Raw genomic sequence first — 17224 nt, 5'->3', positions numbered from 1 at the left:
CGGACCAGTGGAGTGCAAAGAGGAATGCCATGGCTCAGAAAATGTATAATGAGTGGAGAGCAATTAGGAACCAGCAACCGAACTAGCTATATGTGTTAATGATAACATTTTATTTTAGTTTTCCTTTTTATCATGCATATGTTGGTGATGTAAAAATAACTTGACACACAAATTAAACCCTATTGTTGACAATTGTAGCAAAGATGTAAGTAGGGATCATTCTAGACCGGGGATTAACTAGGGTTGCTAATCTACACAAATATGACTCAAAAATACCAAACTAGACTTAGAAACACTCAACTAGACTCAAAAACACAAAACTAACACTTAAGACTTAAAACTGACTCCAACTACTCAAAACAACAAAACTAAGTTAAAAAGACTCAAAACAGACTCTAGGGACTATTTGGACAAATTTAAGACTAGTAAGACTCAAAACACTAAATTGGACAAATTTAAACATTTTTCTAACTAATCGAAGACACTTATTAGAAGTGGGATTGATTTGGACAAAAATTAACTAAATTAAACAGATTGCAAAACAAAGTAAATTAGGTGATTTCAATGGTGAAAACTTAGCCAGAGGATCCTTCTCCACACATGACATATGCATATAAACCAATTTCCAGTATTGTTCCCTTAGACAATGAATGACAACACCCCAAGTTAACCATGACAGCACAAATTAACCATCACATTTTCCTGAAATAATTGAATTGGACGGGAAACGCATCACTACCAAATTATCTTTATCAAGTTCCCTAAATATGAAAAGCATGAGAGAGAGACATATCAAAGGTCATTGAGTTCCTTGAAAACCATAAGCATTGACAAGGCATTCATAACTATGAAAAGCATGATACTCCTCCCAAGGATTTACTTAACACAATCATGACTAGTGACTTCCACAACTTATGAATATAAGTTCATAACGATTAGGTGAAACTCCCTTATACTCTAGCATCAAGTTTATGCCTGCAAACTAAGTATGCATCCTCAATCAACATACATAAACAAGTTTTAATAACTCAAATAAGCAAATCACATTCAAGACTCAAGAAACAATAATTGGATGTAATCAATTCATATAAAGTATATAATCATGGCTTCGAATTCACCTCTAACTAAAAAGAAATTAGTTCCTCATGTTCGCAATTAAACAAAGATAATTTAAATTAGACATTGAAAATAAAAGATAGAAAACACCTAAGAGCGCTCCAACAATCCAACGTCATGAATGGCAAGCACGGCCCCAAGTGGCTCTTTCTTCTCCTTCCTTGCACAGCTGTGGCACTAGAGAGATGTATGGCATGAATTTGTGGTGAATGGTGTAGAAAAATATGGTAGAGGGTGGTGCTTTGAATTGTAGCAGAAAATATTTATTTATAGGCTAGGGTTTTGTGCAAAGTAGTGGAGGAGAAGGATTACACAATCCTAGAGGAATAGGACTAGGAAATTCAGCACAAAGCTTTTAGAAAGGGATTAAATTCGTCAAATTTCTAGGGGGAAAAAGGATCAAGTTATTTGCATTGTTTTAGGGCTTCTAGAATCAGATATTAGGTATTCTAATGTGATAAGGAGTCCCCCTTGCAGCTGGAACTAAGGTAGGATAGGATTAGGATAGGATCAGATAAGATAAGGTTAGTTTGGATGAGATAAGGTTGGATAAGGTTTTGGATAAGATAAGGCAGTTTGGATAATATCTCCTTCTTTTGAGCTGATTCCTTATCTTCAATGTCTTGAATTAATTTCTTCAACTCTTTAGCACTTTCCTAGCCTCTCTTGAACTTCAAATTCGTCCATTCCTTGTGCTCCATATGTAAGCTATCCATTCCAGCCCAAAACTGCTCTAAAATGCTCCAAAATGCACTTTCTTGCCAACTTTGTCATTTGGACCTACAAACACACTAAAATAGCTTAAAACACTATAATAAGTAGAAACTAGCTTTGAAAATGCAAGAAAGCAAGCCAACTAAGTATCATAAATATGCTCCTCTCAGTTGGATATTAGCAAAATGATTAGATTGCTCATCATTGAATGTAATTCGATTTATTGATTGGATAGTAAGCAAATTGGTTGGATATTATGCAAATTGATTCTTTGTATTGTATTTTAGTACATTCAAATATTTTTTGTTTAGGTATGGATAACGACAATAATTTGAGTGCTGCTCAAGAGCCAAAAGGATGAAGGCGTAAATGGGAAGCATTTGAGGAATAAGTATTACTACCCGTTGTTGAGGATTTTGTTGCTCGGAAGCAACGATGTGACATAGGTGCTTTCAAACAAGGTACTTTGATTGAAATAGCGAAAGCTGTCAATGTTTTATGTCCTAATTCAAATATAAAGGCAACTCCACACATTGAGTCAAAGTTGAAGAAATGGAAAAAAAAGATATAGTTTGGTCCTTGACATGATAAACACAAGTGGATTTGCATTGAATGATGTCAAAAAGTGCGTAGAAGTTGACAGCGATGACGCATGGCAAACTTATGTGCAGGTTCATATCCTATTTTATTTATACATTAGTTATATTCTTGCAGCTATATTTGTTACGCATGCTAAATTTTAGTTTTGCTATGTTGATATAATCTTAGAAAAATAAAGAAGCCGATGGATGGAGAAGCATACCTTTTCCACTGAATGATAGATTTGCATATATATTTGGAAAGGATCAGGCTACGGGTAATGTAGCCGAAACCCCTGCTGAAATGATGGAGGAACAAAGTCATGATCAGGTTGGGGCAAGTGATATTGGAGGTGAAAATGTTGTTTATCCAATGAACTAACAAAGCCAAAAAAGCACCCCATCTGAAAATAGCCAAAGAAAGAAGAAAAGAGGAAGTTTAAATGATGGAACCGAGGCAATTATCAGTGGACTGAAAGAATTTTATGTTGAAAGTGGGAAAAGGATGCAAATGGTAACTGAAGCTATAGTTCAAGGTACTGCAGATCATAGTGACATAGCTAACGAACTTAGTGCAATGGGTCTTTCTCCTATGGATCAAATTGATGCATTGACTCTTATTTTGGAAAACCCACAAAATGTGGGAGTGTTCAGGGCAATCAATTCGGAACTCAAGAAAGTGTTCATCCAAAGGCTTTTAAGCAACAAAGCAAGCGGGGTGCCTTTTGACATGGATGTATTTTATTAATTGTACAATCTTAGGTTATGGCTTCTAACTTAGCTTTGCACTATGAAGTATTTTGGCTAATGTTAATTAGGATTTTGTAAATTATGGAGATCTACTTTGGAATGCACTATGAAGTATTTTGGCTAATGATGTTTTAGAGAGTCAATCAATAGCAAAGATTGACTTGTCACAAGTATGTTCTTACGTACCTTCATTTGTTGAAGTTGCATGTATTGGACACTCTTCTTTTTCTTCTTTTGGGTGATAAAGAGTTTAAACCAAGCTAGATTTGCAAATTAAAAGAGCTTAGAGAAGGGATGTGAAAGAGCTGAGGGTTTGTGTACACGGATCCCATAAGCTAGTGAGAGCTTAGCTGCAAAAGTCGTTATATAGAATAGAGTTGAGAAATTCCATAGTTCAAGTTCCCAAACACTCACTTTGCTGCCTAAATGTGCCTTAACGGGTGGGGGAGTCTTAGCCACTTGAAATGTAATGTTGCTCATTATATGATAAGCTGAAGAATTCTGAAAATTTATAAATATCTGATCACCAATTTGCCATCTTAAACTCAACTATAATATGTCCCAATTCTATTAGCAGGTACTAAAAACAATACAATTGTCTTCTTTTTTTAAGATTCATAATATACATGGCAAAAATATGCTCCAATTAACCCAGATCATGAGATTTGTAGCATTATTACACAAATATGGTGAACAATACTGTTTTCATTATCCTGCTTCTTAGTCAGACACTGCACCAAACGCTTCACTAAGTTAGTCCAGCTTAGTCTAGTTTAAGCCAGTCCAGCTTAGTCCCTGCAGCTAGTCCTGTCCGAGACAGTCTGGTGTAACAAACACCCCCTTACTGATCAAACATATCTATAACACATGTTTAACATACTTTTAAAACCCGTGGCATTGCGATCTTAACTACTAATAATTACCTATAGCATTTTGGTGACCAAGCGCTTATTTTGTTACATTATATTTTATTTATAAATGAACATACGTGGTAAATTTTTATTTTATTTTTTCTGAGATCGTTGGTCATCCTGCAGTCTTTAATTGAAGAAATTGTTTTGGTGAGTAAAGCCTAAAGAGGTTGTAAGCGCTGATGGAGGATATGAAAGCCATTGCGATACATGCTGCATATCCACATGTCAAAGCCCCACCAATTTGAAAGCAAAATCTTGTATATTTGCTGCACAACTTGATCCATTGAAAATCTTCTTGCCCTGTTACTGCTAAAAGCGAAGCCTGGAACGTAGCTGAGTTTGCACCAAATGTGACGTACACTGCCATCTGTTTAACAAAATGTTGGGTTTTTGTTATCCTGAAACAAATTTTCCATTTATATGCTCTGTAAATTAATACACATTCAACAGATAGAATACATGTTTGTTAAAAGAAACGGACCCAACTTACTTCGAATCCTTTTTTCTTTATTTTAAACGAATTTAATGGCCAAAAAAATACGTGATCCGTATCAAAATAATAACAAAAAAGCAAAAAAATCTATTAAATCAAATCAATTTCTAAAGAACCTTTTTAATATGCTCTGATTGGAAGTATCATGAAATTTTGAGGAAAAGCATATTATCACCTTCACTTGTGGACTGATGATAATTTGATAATGCCATCGGAAAAGGGTGCAAGCCGCATGCTCATATTTTATTGAATTTTCGAAAAAAAATTGGAAAAATGTGCTATATTATCTAACATTACAAGTTTGCGTGATGAATTGTAAAACAAATAAAGTTTGGATTGTGGATAGTAAATACACAAAAATACAAATTTCATTTGACATTTGTCACGCCATACATCAATCGTAAAAAAAAAAAATTCATCAATATATGACAATAATATTGGACAACTCGGTTGAAAAACATTAAATTTGATAAAACACTTCATATTGTCATATGATCCATCAATTATATTTTAACTCTTATAATTTGACATTCCCTTTAAAAATGCTCTTACGTAAGAAAATAGAAAAAAGGCTTGCACACTTACTTACGTAGATGTTTTAAATATGTTATATAATTCTTTTATTATCAAAACCATACCTTAGGAGGATTTCAAGTTTCATCCTTTGATAAGTAATAGAGAGGTTTGGTTTACAAATAAAAAAATTGTGGGCGCTTGGGAATAAAGACGATCTTAGCTTTAAGACTAGCACGCATATATAATATGCATCAACCAATCCGAAAACCCCACAATTTCCGTATCATATCATATCATATCATATCATAGTCCCTTTCACACCCTCCAACTCACAGAGCCAATTGCGTCAAATGCCCCACAAAACCCTCATCTCAAGATCAAATATTAACTTCCCTTCCCACGTTCTATCTTTCTTCTCTCTCTACCCCCACATAACAGGCAAAGAAAGAGATAGGAGGAGGGATGCCCAACGTGTACGGGAAGTTTCTCCCACTAATACTATCACAACTAGAGTACCTCTTGATATAAGTATATATGATGTATGTCACTTAATATTACAGTCTATTAGTATTCTTCTTCACTTGTAAGTGAGAGGTTTTAGATTCGATTCTCGCCAAAGGCGAATTTGAATCACATTATTGCTAGATCAAGCTCATTTCTCTCATTCTTAATATAGATAATATCGTTTATTCATGAAAAAAAAAAGTATATCCATGTATAAAAAAAATTTCGGGCCATGGTACAGAGACTAGCCAGGGAGGGCCACTGGGAGGATTTTCAAATGAATGAGAGTGAGTGAGAGAAAGGAGAAGAGCATAAATTAATGGGGGGATTCCTTCAGAGGATGACTATATGGTCTTCAATTCTTGGGCCTTAGGCACCCCAAGCACAAAAATAAGAAGATAAAAATAAAGACTACTTATCGCCGTACCGAAACAATGAACAAATGATCCAATCCAAATAGTGTTTCCCATCCCATAATCTTGTCGTGTCGTGGACTCATAAAAGACACTAGCATATATCTACACATTTTGTATGTGTTAATATTTTTTATTTTTGTTTTAAAATGGGGAAGAAGAGAGGGAAAACGAGAAGGTGGGAGTCGGAGCGGGCAAAGAAGTTTTTGTTTTTTATTTTTAACTTTTTAATTTTTCATATTAGATATATGTTAAAATCACATGTAGGTGAGACTTAAATAAAAAACAGCAAAATTTGGTTAGTCTTCGTAATTTTGTTGTTGGGATAGAAGATGTATTTTTTACCCTCTTTTGATTGACAAATAAAACTTTGTTAATAGGTAGTTTAGATTGATAAAAATACTACAGAAATGAGAAACAGAATATATGAACGTCAGGGGAAGGAGTAATACCTGATCCAACAAGAAACAAATCCAAGCTAGGTATATATTAGTCCGCACTTTCAGATTTGGTTTGAAGCAAGCTGACAGAGAAGATTTTCCAACTTGAAACAAATTATAACCCGCAGCCACCGAAACTACATAAACCAAAAGCCTAACAAAGAGGACAAAATATTGAATAGATCATATAAGCTGAGGGACTGCAGCAGATAAACACAGAAAAAGAAAAAATTTAAGAGATCTTACAAGAGGGCATTGAAATCTCTGAAGGTGGCTTTTCGATAGAAGAAAATTACATATTTGGTTTGGGTATCAAATCCTACTAAACATGCAGTAAGGACTAGTATTAAAACTGCAGAAAGCCTTAGAAAAGCCTCCGTTTCTGCCATGCCATACTTCATTTTCTCTGACTGAATAATCTGGTTCATATTCCTTCTTTTCGTTGCTCCATGACTTCATTTATTGGAGAGGATGAATGGAACATTGGGTTTGGAGAGCACAGCAGTTCTAGACTAATGGTATGAAAATTTCCACGTTGTCCACGAAAGTGACAAGTCCCACATACTAAAGATAGCAAGTGAAATAAAGTTTTTTTCACTGAAATACAGCTGATTTATGGTTGAGCCCCATCACCCTATAAACTTAAGTTTTTTCAGATGAAGTGGGATTACAAATATGTTCTATCAAATTAGTTAAGATTCAGGCTTTCTACTGTAAGGATACTTTCATACGTTATTGATACAATTAGAACTATCTATATTTTAGATCCTTATTCAACGTTCATCTTGAAAAAAAATAAACCATCTAAATTAAAAAATGTTTGGTCATATAAAATGTGAATGATCGATTATATAAAGCTGAAATGAAATGCAGATAATTAAACGACTTTCTAATTACTGATTGGAGCGATTTTTAACATTCAAAGAGAATTCAGAAACTAAACAGTTCTTATTGTTGAATCACACCTTCAAAAAAAAAAAAAAGCTAATAACATTTATCGTTAAAATGTCTATATCAAAATTTATAATTAGACAAGATGAGAGTGGGAAAAGAAAAAGCTCTTCCTATGACTCTGTGCCCTTTTCTCACATCCAGAAACCTCTAAAGCTTTGAAAGCCTTCCTGCCGTTGGTTCCTTGCTCTGGCTTGGGGTCGGTGGCACTCCTCCCTCTTCTCCTTTCTTCCACCGTCTGAACCCTTCCTTTCTCCCCTTCTCTACTTGTTTTTCGTCCCCCTTTCTTCCACCCTCTATTACCTCCATATCTACCCTTCTCTCCCTCAGTTTTCCCCCTACCTTCTCATCTCCTCCTTCCCCCCCCCCCCGGCGACTCCACCCCAATTTTCAATTCTCCAAACCACCATGGTTGGTGATTTCAGCTTTCTCATTTCTGAGCATTTTGTGTCTCAAATTGCTCTGAGTTTGGTCTCAATTGTCCTTGAGTTTATCTCAGTTCTGCCTTCTATGCCCTGCTCCTCTCCAAATATCGCTCCTCACTATGAATTTACAACCATCCACCCTTGCTGCTTGTGTCATTGGGTGTCTCTTCCTAGGATCTCCTGTAGAGATGCACTTTGGTGGCTCGTAGCATTTAAAGTGCATTTTGTACAATCTAGTAGGATTATGGGAGCGCTTTCAGCGTAGGTAGCTTGCTTACCCCCATTTTTCATTCATCCACTTGGTTCTTCGGCCCTTCTTTCGAATGATGGCGGCAAATCTACGGTGGCAATAGTGCTATTTTGGTGGAGGTGGCTACTTTACATTTTTATGTCTAGGCATTTCTGGTTGTTAGTTGCCTTGGGTTGCACACTTTGGACCCATTTTATTGTAATTTTTTTTTATGGAGTTGGGTTTTTGCTTGGCTATTCTGAACTCTTTTTTTGAATTGTCTTTACCTTGTACTAGCTTTATTTTTATAATAAAATTTACTTTGATTGAAAAAAAAAAAAAAGGAAAGAGGGAGACAAGATGAGGGCAGTTGGAATATTTATCTTGGTCTATAATTGATTTACAGTTAATAATTCTTAAACAAAAACAGTAGAGTGGGTGGGAACTTTTGGAAACTCAGCGTGGACGTATTTTATGTTATTTTAATAATAAAACAAATAAATAGACTTAATAACTCCAACTCCATTGCTCGGAAGGAAGGAGTTTAGCTACCCCTGCTGCAAACCCGTGATAATCAAGAAAATATGATTGTCAAGGTCCAAGGAGCTTTAATATATAGTAGGATTCAAAGTTTCAAACTATTCAAGATTTTGATTGTTCATGCCCAACGGTACCAAGCGTGTCATTTTCATTCATAAATGTGAGATTAATATGAAACTTGTGATAAAGATTTTACCACCTACAAAAGTAGAGAGAAAAATACTTTAAATACTTACAAGAGTACAAGGTAATTGTAGTATGGATGACTTTAGCAAAGTCGTTCTCCACACGGATTCAATGAATAATTTATATCAAACCAAATCTTAATTAATTATTTAAAATAAAGTTTGAGCAAATTGCATCAAATTACTTTTCTAAAGATTCTAATGGTAACGAAGCATTAAGAAAATTAGATAGTTCATACCAATGATTAATAATTCAAAATCTGCATACATAATATCATAAGCAAATTGAAAAGATACTACATATTCTTGCTAAGGCTTGTGGCCTCACCCTAGCAAAAAGAGAATCAGTTACGCATATTCATAATAAAAATCACAAAGTTCTTTATTGAAATAATAAAATATCGTAAACACCTTAAATGTAAAAGTCTGAAAATCTCTACGCTTGGCCAATTTCCTCTCTTCAAGAATGCATGGAAAAGTAGAAGAAATAATAAGGCCGGCCAAGCTTATTTAACCTAGTAAAAATTAAATCCTCTTAATAAAGGTCTCCCTATCAAACTAGGAAACAAAATACCAAAATAAAATAGGAAATATAACCCTAATTTAAATGATAAAATTCGCCTAAAATCTGCATAGCCACGTTTTGAATCCCTAATCCAAAATCGGCCCAATATAGCTGAATTTAAAGTTTGGAATATTCTGAACACTTCTCCAAAAGGCCATGAACTAGGCCTAGCAATTCCTGACACCCGATAACCCGACACGACACGAAATTAACAGGTGTTCAGGGCGACACGATAACGAATAGGTCATTATCGGGTAATCCGATAAGCACATGTTAAGATAACAGGTTGGTTCGGGTATACACGTGGGTAACACGATACGCGATAAACAAAATATTAATTTAATAACTTTATAACCCTAAAAAATACTATAATAATTATATACATTAATTTAACAAAAACTATAATAATTATATATATATTAAATTAAATATTAAAAATTGGTGACCATTAAATCGGCTTAAATATACATACCATTCAATTTCTTAAGTGCATACAAAATAAATAAATTTAAATCTACTTAATAAATATATATATACACACACCATTGAACCTGATGGGATACGAATTCTACGAAACTAATTTCAACAATCCAGCCGTCAAACTTGTTTGTATATGCTTCAAGATCACATCAGCAAATAATCGCAAAAAACAAACATTCAGAGATTAAGAAATAGGACAAAACTTTTCAACGGTTATCAACGAAAAATCACAATTTAACGGTTATTTTAACTCCGATTTTGATGATTTTTTACAGTTACACTCCTTGTCCCTATATGAATACAATGAATGAACTCGATCTTCAATTTAAAATATTTACACTAGTAGATACCATAAAATCTTATGTTATATTTAATGAAAATGTGAATAAACTCTTAAGTGTTAGTGAATCTATTGTTTTGATGGGATACGCTGACACACCCCGACCCAGAGGATAAAGGCGTGCTGGCCGTCACGTGAGCGTGACGTAACCATAAGTGCGACACGGAAGCAAAACAATAACATACATAAGAAGGAATTCAAACCAATCTCTAGTAGAACCACCTACTAGAATAAAAGGATGAGTTATAAGGTAAACACATAAATTCAGAGCATAGGTTTAAGTGCAGTCAAGTAGGACCAAAATAAAATACATCACCCGCAGGTGAGTCCTACATGAAGAGCGTCTGTCAGAATGCCGAAAAAGACCTCGAGAGCCACCAACCGCTAACTAGAACCTGGAGGGGCGCAAAACAAAATTGAGTGGGTCAGTAAAACCAAAGATTTTCCAAAACATTTCATTTAAAACATTTCTAACCCCTCACTGAAAAACCTGTATATTTTCCCAGAAAAATAGTATATAACATATATATACACATATCATCAAAACTCAGCTCGTACCCATCAACATAACATCTCAGAAATAATATGCCACGCCATGCCAAATATAATCAGAAATGCATCAATATCAATCAGGTGAAATAATAAATCAACCGGAGACCCTACAATGGTCCTGTACGGCTGATTCTAAAGCTCAACATCCCACTCAGCCGGAGTCACCATAGTGACCTATACGGCACTACACTGCACATCACTCGGAACTACGTATAGTAGTCTGTACGATGAAAGGTGTATAAATACGCTCTAGTGCTTCTCTCATCGATCATCAGCACGCATAACTAAGGTCACCCACTAGTCGGAATCACATCTAGTGATCTATACGACTAGCATGTCGGAACCCTCACATGGTCTGTACGACATCCACCTACTTGGATCCAAGACGAGCGTGCGGTGTGGTGAATAACAATATAAGCACTAACACCTAGGTGCAGGTTATGAGCTTTCTATGCAATTCATATAAAATAACTCAGCTGAATAATAATAAAACTCACCTGTGCGTCCACCGCGTCAATTCACATATATATCCATCAATTATCAAACTAAATATCTCAACAATTGCATGCATGGCAAATTAATTCATAACTTTCATAAAAACGTATTTTCTGGGAAAAACAGTTATATATAGGTAATACGAAATCAAAACTGCCCACTCACTGATAAGTCGATGGGTCGTAACCCCCGTGACGTCCCTGGATGCGCTCGTTCTCGGGATAGGTGTCACCTATATGCGAAACAACTATAAAAACGTTATTTTAAACACATAACCAACAATTCGAAATAACTTCTCATACAATGCTCATTTTAGGTATTTGAATATACCCACGTGATCTACACAACTCCACGAACATCCCCAAATTTTTAAAATAATTTTTGGACTGCTCACGCGCCCCCACGCGCCGACACACGCACGGCCAGACGCGCCCCCCACGCGCGGCCACGTGCACTGCACACTGACGGCGTCAGTTAACGCTGTCAGGTATATTCTAAGAATATTCTGTTGTCCCTTTTATAGAACTTAAAGGCGTGACTTAACGCCGTTAGCATATTCCGTTTAACTTAACGGAATATTCCCCTGTCTTCTTCCTTCAGCTCCGGCGACCGCCTCCGTCGCCGGAAACTGGGTAATTTTTCCAAGCTTGATATCTCACTCGTTTTAAGTCCAAATTCTACGAAATTTGCACCAAAAGAAAGCTGGAGAGGAGTAGAATGACATTATACCTCTTCCAAGCTTCAAAACCCATAGGATTTCGTCGGGAAAAATCCAAGAAACCGGCCAACTTTGAATTTCACGATCCCGACGTCCAAATCATTCAAACGAAGTACTCCGAGCTTCCTTAGGACCTCACTAAGCTCACTATAAGCTTAGAATTCCCTGAAACACAACATTTCACGTGTGCATGAACAGTGACCAAAAATGGGGTTTCGGTTTCACGTGAAATCGAAGGTTCCACGTCCTAAAACTAGCACCAATCGACTCAAAACATCACAAGGATGAAGATTCTTACCTTGGTTGCTTCGATCCACTGAGTTTTGGATGGTTTTGGGTGAGGCCGTACGATCGAAGAGAGAGTTACGGGAAGAGGGAGAGGGAGTGAGTTGTGTGTGGTCCCAACCAAAACAATCAAAAATCCAATTCCTTTAATCCCTAACCACACAAAACACAACAATTTTTAATCCCAATTAAATACATTCCAAGATTTTAGAAGAGTATACCATTAAACCAATAATGCGTCACACGTACCTTAGCCCTCGCTAAGGGCAATTCCGTCATTTCATGTTCCCGACATAACAGTTTCGGGACGGGCTGTGACAGACGCATTCTACAAAACTAGTTTCAACAATCCAACCGTCAAACATGTTTGTATATACTTCAAGATCGCATACGCCAAAAATTGCAAAAAACAAACATTCAGAGATCAAGTAATGGGACAAAACTTTTCGACGATTATCAACGAAAAATCATGGTTATTTTAACTTCGATTTTGATGATTTTTTACAGCTACACTCCTTGACCCTATATGAATACAATCAATGAACTTGATCTTCAATTTAAAATATTTATACTAGTGGATACCACAAAATCTTATGTTATACTTGATGAAAGTATGAATAAACTCTTAAGTGTTAGTGAATCTATTGTTTTGATGCGATATGCATTCTACGAAACTAGTTTCAACGATCCAACCGTCAAATATGTTTGTATATACTTCAAGATCGCATATGTCAAAAATTGCAAAAAACAAACATTCAAAGATCAAGTAACAGGACAAAAATTTTCGACGGTTATAAACGAAAATCACGATTTAACCGTTATTTTAACTTCGATTTTGATGATTTTTTATAGCTACACTCCTTGACCCTATATGAATACAAGGAATGAACTCGATCTTCAATTTAAAATATTTACACTAGTGGATTATGTTATACTTAATGAAAGTATGAATAAACTCTTATGTGTTAGTGAATCCATTGTTTTGAAGGGATACGCATTCTACGAAACTAGTTTCTACGATCCAACTGTCAAACATATTTGTATATACTTCAAGATCGCATACGCCAAAAATTGCAAAAAACAAACATTCAGAGATCAAGTAACAGAACAAAACATTTCAACGGTTATAAACGAAAAATCACTATTTAACGGTTATTTTAACTTCAATTTTGATGATTTTTTACAGCTACACTCCTTGATCCTATATGAATACAATGAATGAACTTGATTTTCAATTTAAAATATTTACACTAGTGGATACCATAATATCTTATGTTATTCTTAATGAAAATATGAATAAACTCTTAAGTGTTAATAAATCTATCGTTTTGATGAAATACACATTCTACGAAACTAATTTCAACAATCCAACAGTCAAACTTGTTTGTATATGCTTCGAGATCGTATACGCTAAAAATCGCTAAAAAAAACAAACATTCAGAAATCAAGTAACGAGACAAAACGTTTCGACGGTTATCAACGAAAAATCACGATTTAACGGTTATTTTAACTTCGATTTTGATGATTTTTTACAACTACACTCCTTGACTCTATATGAATACAATGAATGAACTCGATCTTCAATTTAAAATATTTACATTAGTGGATACCACAAAATCTTATGTTATACTTAATGAAAGTATGAATAAACTCTTAAGTGTTAGTGAATCTATTATTTTAATGGGATACGCATTCTACGAAACTAGTTTCAACGATCCAACCGTTAAACATGTTTGTATATGCTTCGAGATTGCATACGCCAAAAATTGCAAAAAAAAAAATAATCAGAGATCAAGTAAAGCGACAAAACTTTTCAACGGTTATCAACGAAAAATCACAATTTAACGGTTATATTAACTCTGATTTTGATGAGTTTTTACAGCTATACTTCTTGACCCTATATGAATACAATGAATGAATTCGATCTTCAATTAAAATATTTACACTAGTGGATACCACAAAATCTTATGTTATACTTAATGAAAGTATAAATAAACTCTAAGTGTTAGTGAATCTACCGTTTTGATGTGATACGAATTCTACGAAACTAATTTCAGAAATCCAACCGTCAAATTTGTTTGTATATTCTTCAAGATCGCATACGCCAAAAATCGTAAAAAAACAAACATTTAGAGATCAAGTAGCAAGACAAAACTTTTCGACGATTATCAACGAAAAATCATGATTTAATGGTTATTTTAACTTCGATTTTGATGATTTTTTACAGCTACACTCCTTGATCCTATATGAATACAATGAATTAATTCGATCTTCAATTTAAAATATCTACACTAGTGGATACCACAAAATCTTATGTCATGATGATCAATGAAAATTGAGGATTTTGTAAAAGGAATAACATGCAAGCTTTGATTTCCATTGGTAAGGTTTAACCTTTTGAGAAAGGCTTCACAACCTTGAAAACAAAAACTATGTCATTTTGCATATCCTTGCACATTTAGTATTTTGTAATAGACTATTAGTGTATGGATGTTTGTTTATTAGGCTCTTATTTTTTTAGTGTAGATGTAGTACTTAAACGACAAATGTGTTTTAATGTTTTGAAGTAATATTTATGTGGCAATGTGTGGTACGTGCAAATTTAGAAAAAAAAATATTTTTTTCTTAACAGGTCATAATGGGTCATAACGGGTCGGGTCACTTTACCCGACCTGTTAAGGACCCGTTAAGATAACGGGTGTGACACGACGCAACCCATTAAGATAACAGGTGTTACATGAAAACGACACGAACATGACGAACATGACCCGTTTGCCAGGCTTACCATGAACCCATCAAAGGTCATTTTGGGCTCCAAAAACGTAATTTAAGCCCAAAAAGTCATTTTTCAGCTCCGTGCACTTCTCCTTTATTCCATCGCCAGAAAATAACTAATTGGTAGAAAAATCCAAAATTTTGATACGAACACACCAAGAGACACACGAACGTCCTCCAACTTGAATCACTCCAAATTTTGTCCATTGGTTCATGTTTTTCTCCAGAGGAAGTCGAATGTCCTATATTGAAAATATAAAGCAAAGTATCAAAATTGTTACAAAATAACCACTAAATTATAACTAAGAATAGAGTAAAATATATAATATAATATCGACTCATAAAATACCCCCAAACTTAACTTTTTGCTTATCCTCAAGCAAAACAAAACTAACAAACTAGAAACTTAACTAAAACTTGACTAAGACGATTTTTTTCACTTTAAGTTGCAAGCCATAGAAAACGTTAAAAATCAGAACATCTTTTCAAAAGTTCTAACTAATCCCACTATAGAGTCTAAGCCATTTAGAATCAATTAGAAAAGAATTCATGAACTTCATTTGGTGTAAAGTGAACTAACATGGTTAAGGAGACTAGATTAAAACTGTTACCACTTGTCCTTTTACATACTAACTTCAAACATAGCTATATATATTTTTTCTTCCTTCTTTTCGATTTTTCTCAATTTTTTTTTTCTTTTTCACACATTTTTTTCAGTAACAGTAGTGGTCTTGCAATGTCAATTCACTTAAGTTTTCGATTCAACCCATGTAACGAGCTTTAGGTTAATGACTCTGAAACCACAAGGGCTTTAGGGCACTAGGTGTAAAACATCCCTAAGGACTTACTAACTCGAGCTGAAAAGGCTATGAAACCAACTAACCATCCTGCCCCATGCCAAAACTCAACCGTTTGACGCGAGAATCACTGCTGATTAGGCAGGACTGGCCCGGTTACTAAGCAAAGCATCAGATGAAATAATTATTACTTTATTTATAACAACTAAACTTCACTTTATTTAGAACGAAAACTAAAAATTAACTTAGACTAAAAGCAAGTGTTTCAATCTTACTCCCCACAAACTATGTTGGTGTGAATGTGCAAATTTTCAAAGTATAACACATGAATTTCAAAGTATAACTCATGAATTAGTTTCTAAGCAACGATAAATAGAAAAAGACTATATTGTGAGAGTAATCTTCACCATGTCCATTTGTTCTTAGGTTTAAAATAATATTAACTTAAAAAGAATTTAACTTGACTCAAAAATTAAAAATCTAAAAATTCTTATTTCCTACCTCCAAACTTAAATCACACATTTTCCTGAAGGTGTGGAAAATAAAACAAAAGTAATAAGAAACTTAAAACAAAACAAAGAAAAATAAACAAAGTGTTGTAGGCATAATTTACTGAACAATTATGGAGGCCATAGAGAGAAATGTGCGGCAATAGTAGAGAGAAGAGAGAGATATGTAATTGTGGGTGTGTTCTATTCCATCCCATTGTGCCTTTATTTATAGTAGTAGGGAAGATTAATTCCTTACCCTTTTAGGATTACAACTTTTAATAGGTAATCAACTCCTAACAGGAATATAAGAGATATTCCAAGATATACTAGGATTTACACAATCACATTCCTAATTTAATAGGACTGCAACACTCCCCCTTGAGTGTGTAAATACTCAAGTAAATGGTGCTTCAGGTCTTCAGTGATGAAACAAGTATAGTTGATGAAGTCATCGGCACAATGAGCAAATACGAGTCTCAAATCAACAGAAGAATGCAAAAAAAGTAAAACTCATAAAACCTTGCTATGGTAAAACCCAAGGTGGGAGAAAAACCCATAAACTAAGGAGAAAAGTGAGAAGTTGCATTAAGTCAAAACTATACGTCTCTTGGACGCAAGTAAAAGAACTCACAATGGTATGATCAGCCCAGGATGGGTGCCTTGTTTAAACCCAGTTAGGTAGCAAAAACCCAATGGGAAAAATGCTCCTAATCGTAGGGAAAAATAGTACATTAAGATCAAGTGAGTATACTTCTGGATACTCCCCCTGAGTGTGACATAACCTCCAAATGAGAACTACTAGCATTGCTTATGATAGTTAGGCATACCAATTCCTCGGATAACCTTTCTGGAAGGTTGACTTCGGTAGTAACATCGTGTAGAGGTCGGCAAGGTTGTCTAGGATCGACTTACATGACTTCAATCTCATGATGCTTTGCTGATATAGATGTAGATGCAA

At 34.8% G+C, this 17224-nt stretch overlaps 1 protein-coding gene across 1 annotated transcript; it reads right to left on the bottom strand.

Moving 5' to 3' along the window:
• Positions 1-3703: 3703 nt before the first annotated feature.
• On the bottom strand, positions 3704-6960 carry LOC114820737 (CASP-like protein 2C1). The gene is made up of 3 exons (XM_029091972.2): positions 6685-6960; positions 6451-6592; positions 3704-4439 (listed from the first exon to the last, which is right to left on the bottom strand). The coding sequence occupies exons 1-3, from the start codon at positions 6864-6866 to the stop codon at positions 4185-4187; spliced, it is 579 nt and encodes a 192-aa protein (XP_028947805.1). The 5' UTR covers positions 6867-6960; the 3' UTR covers positions 3704-4184.
• Positions 6961-17224: the final 10264 nt, after the last annotated feature.

Source organism: Malus domestica, chromosome 13, assembly GCF_042453785.1.
Source record: "Malus domestica chromosome 13, GDT2T_hap1".
Taxonomy (NCBI): domain Eukaryota; kingdom Viridiplantae; phylum Streptophyta; class Magnoliopsida; order Rosales; family Rosaceae; genus Malus; species Malus domestica.
Note: the sequence above shows the minus strand (reverse complement) of the source record. Positions and strands in the feature narration are given on the sequence as shown.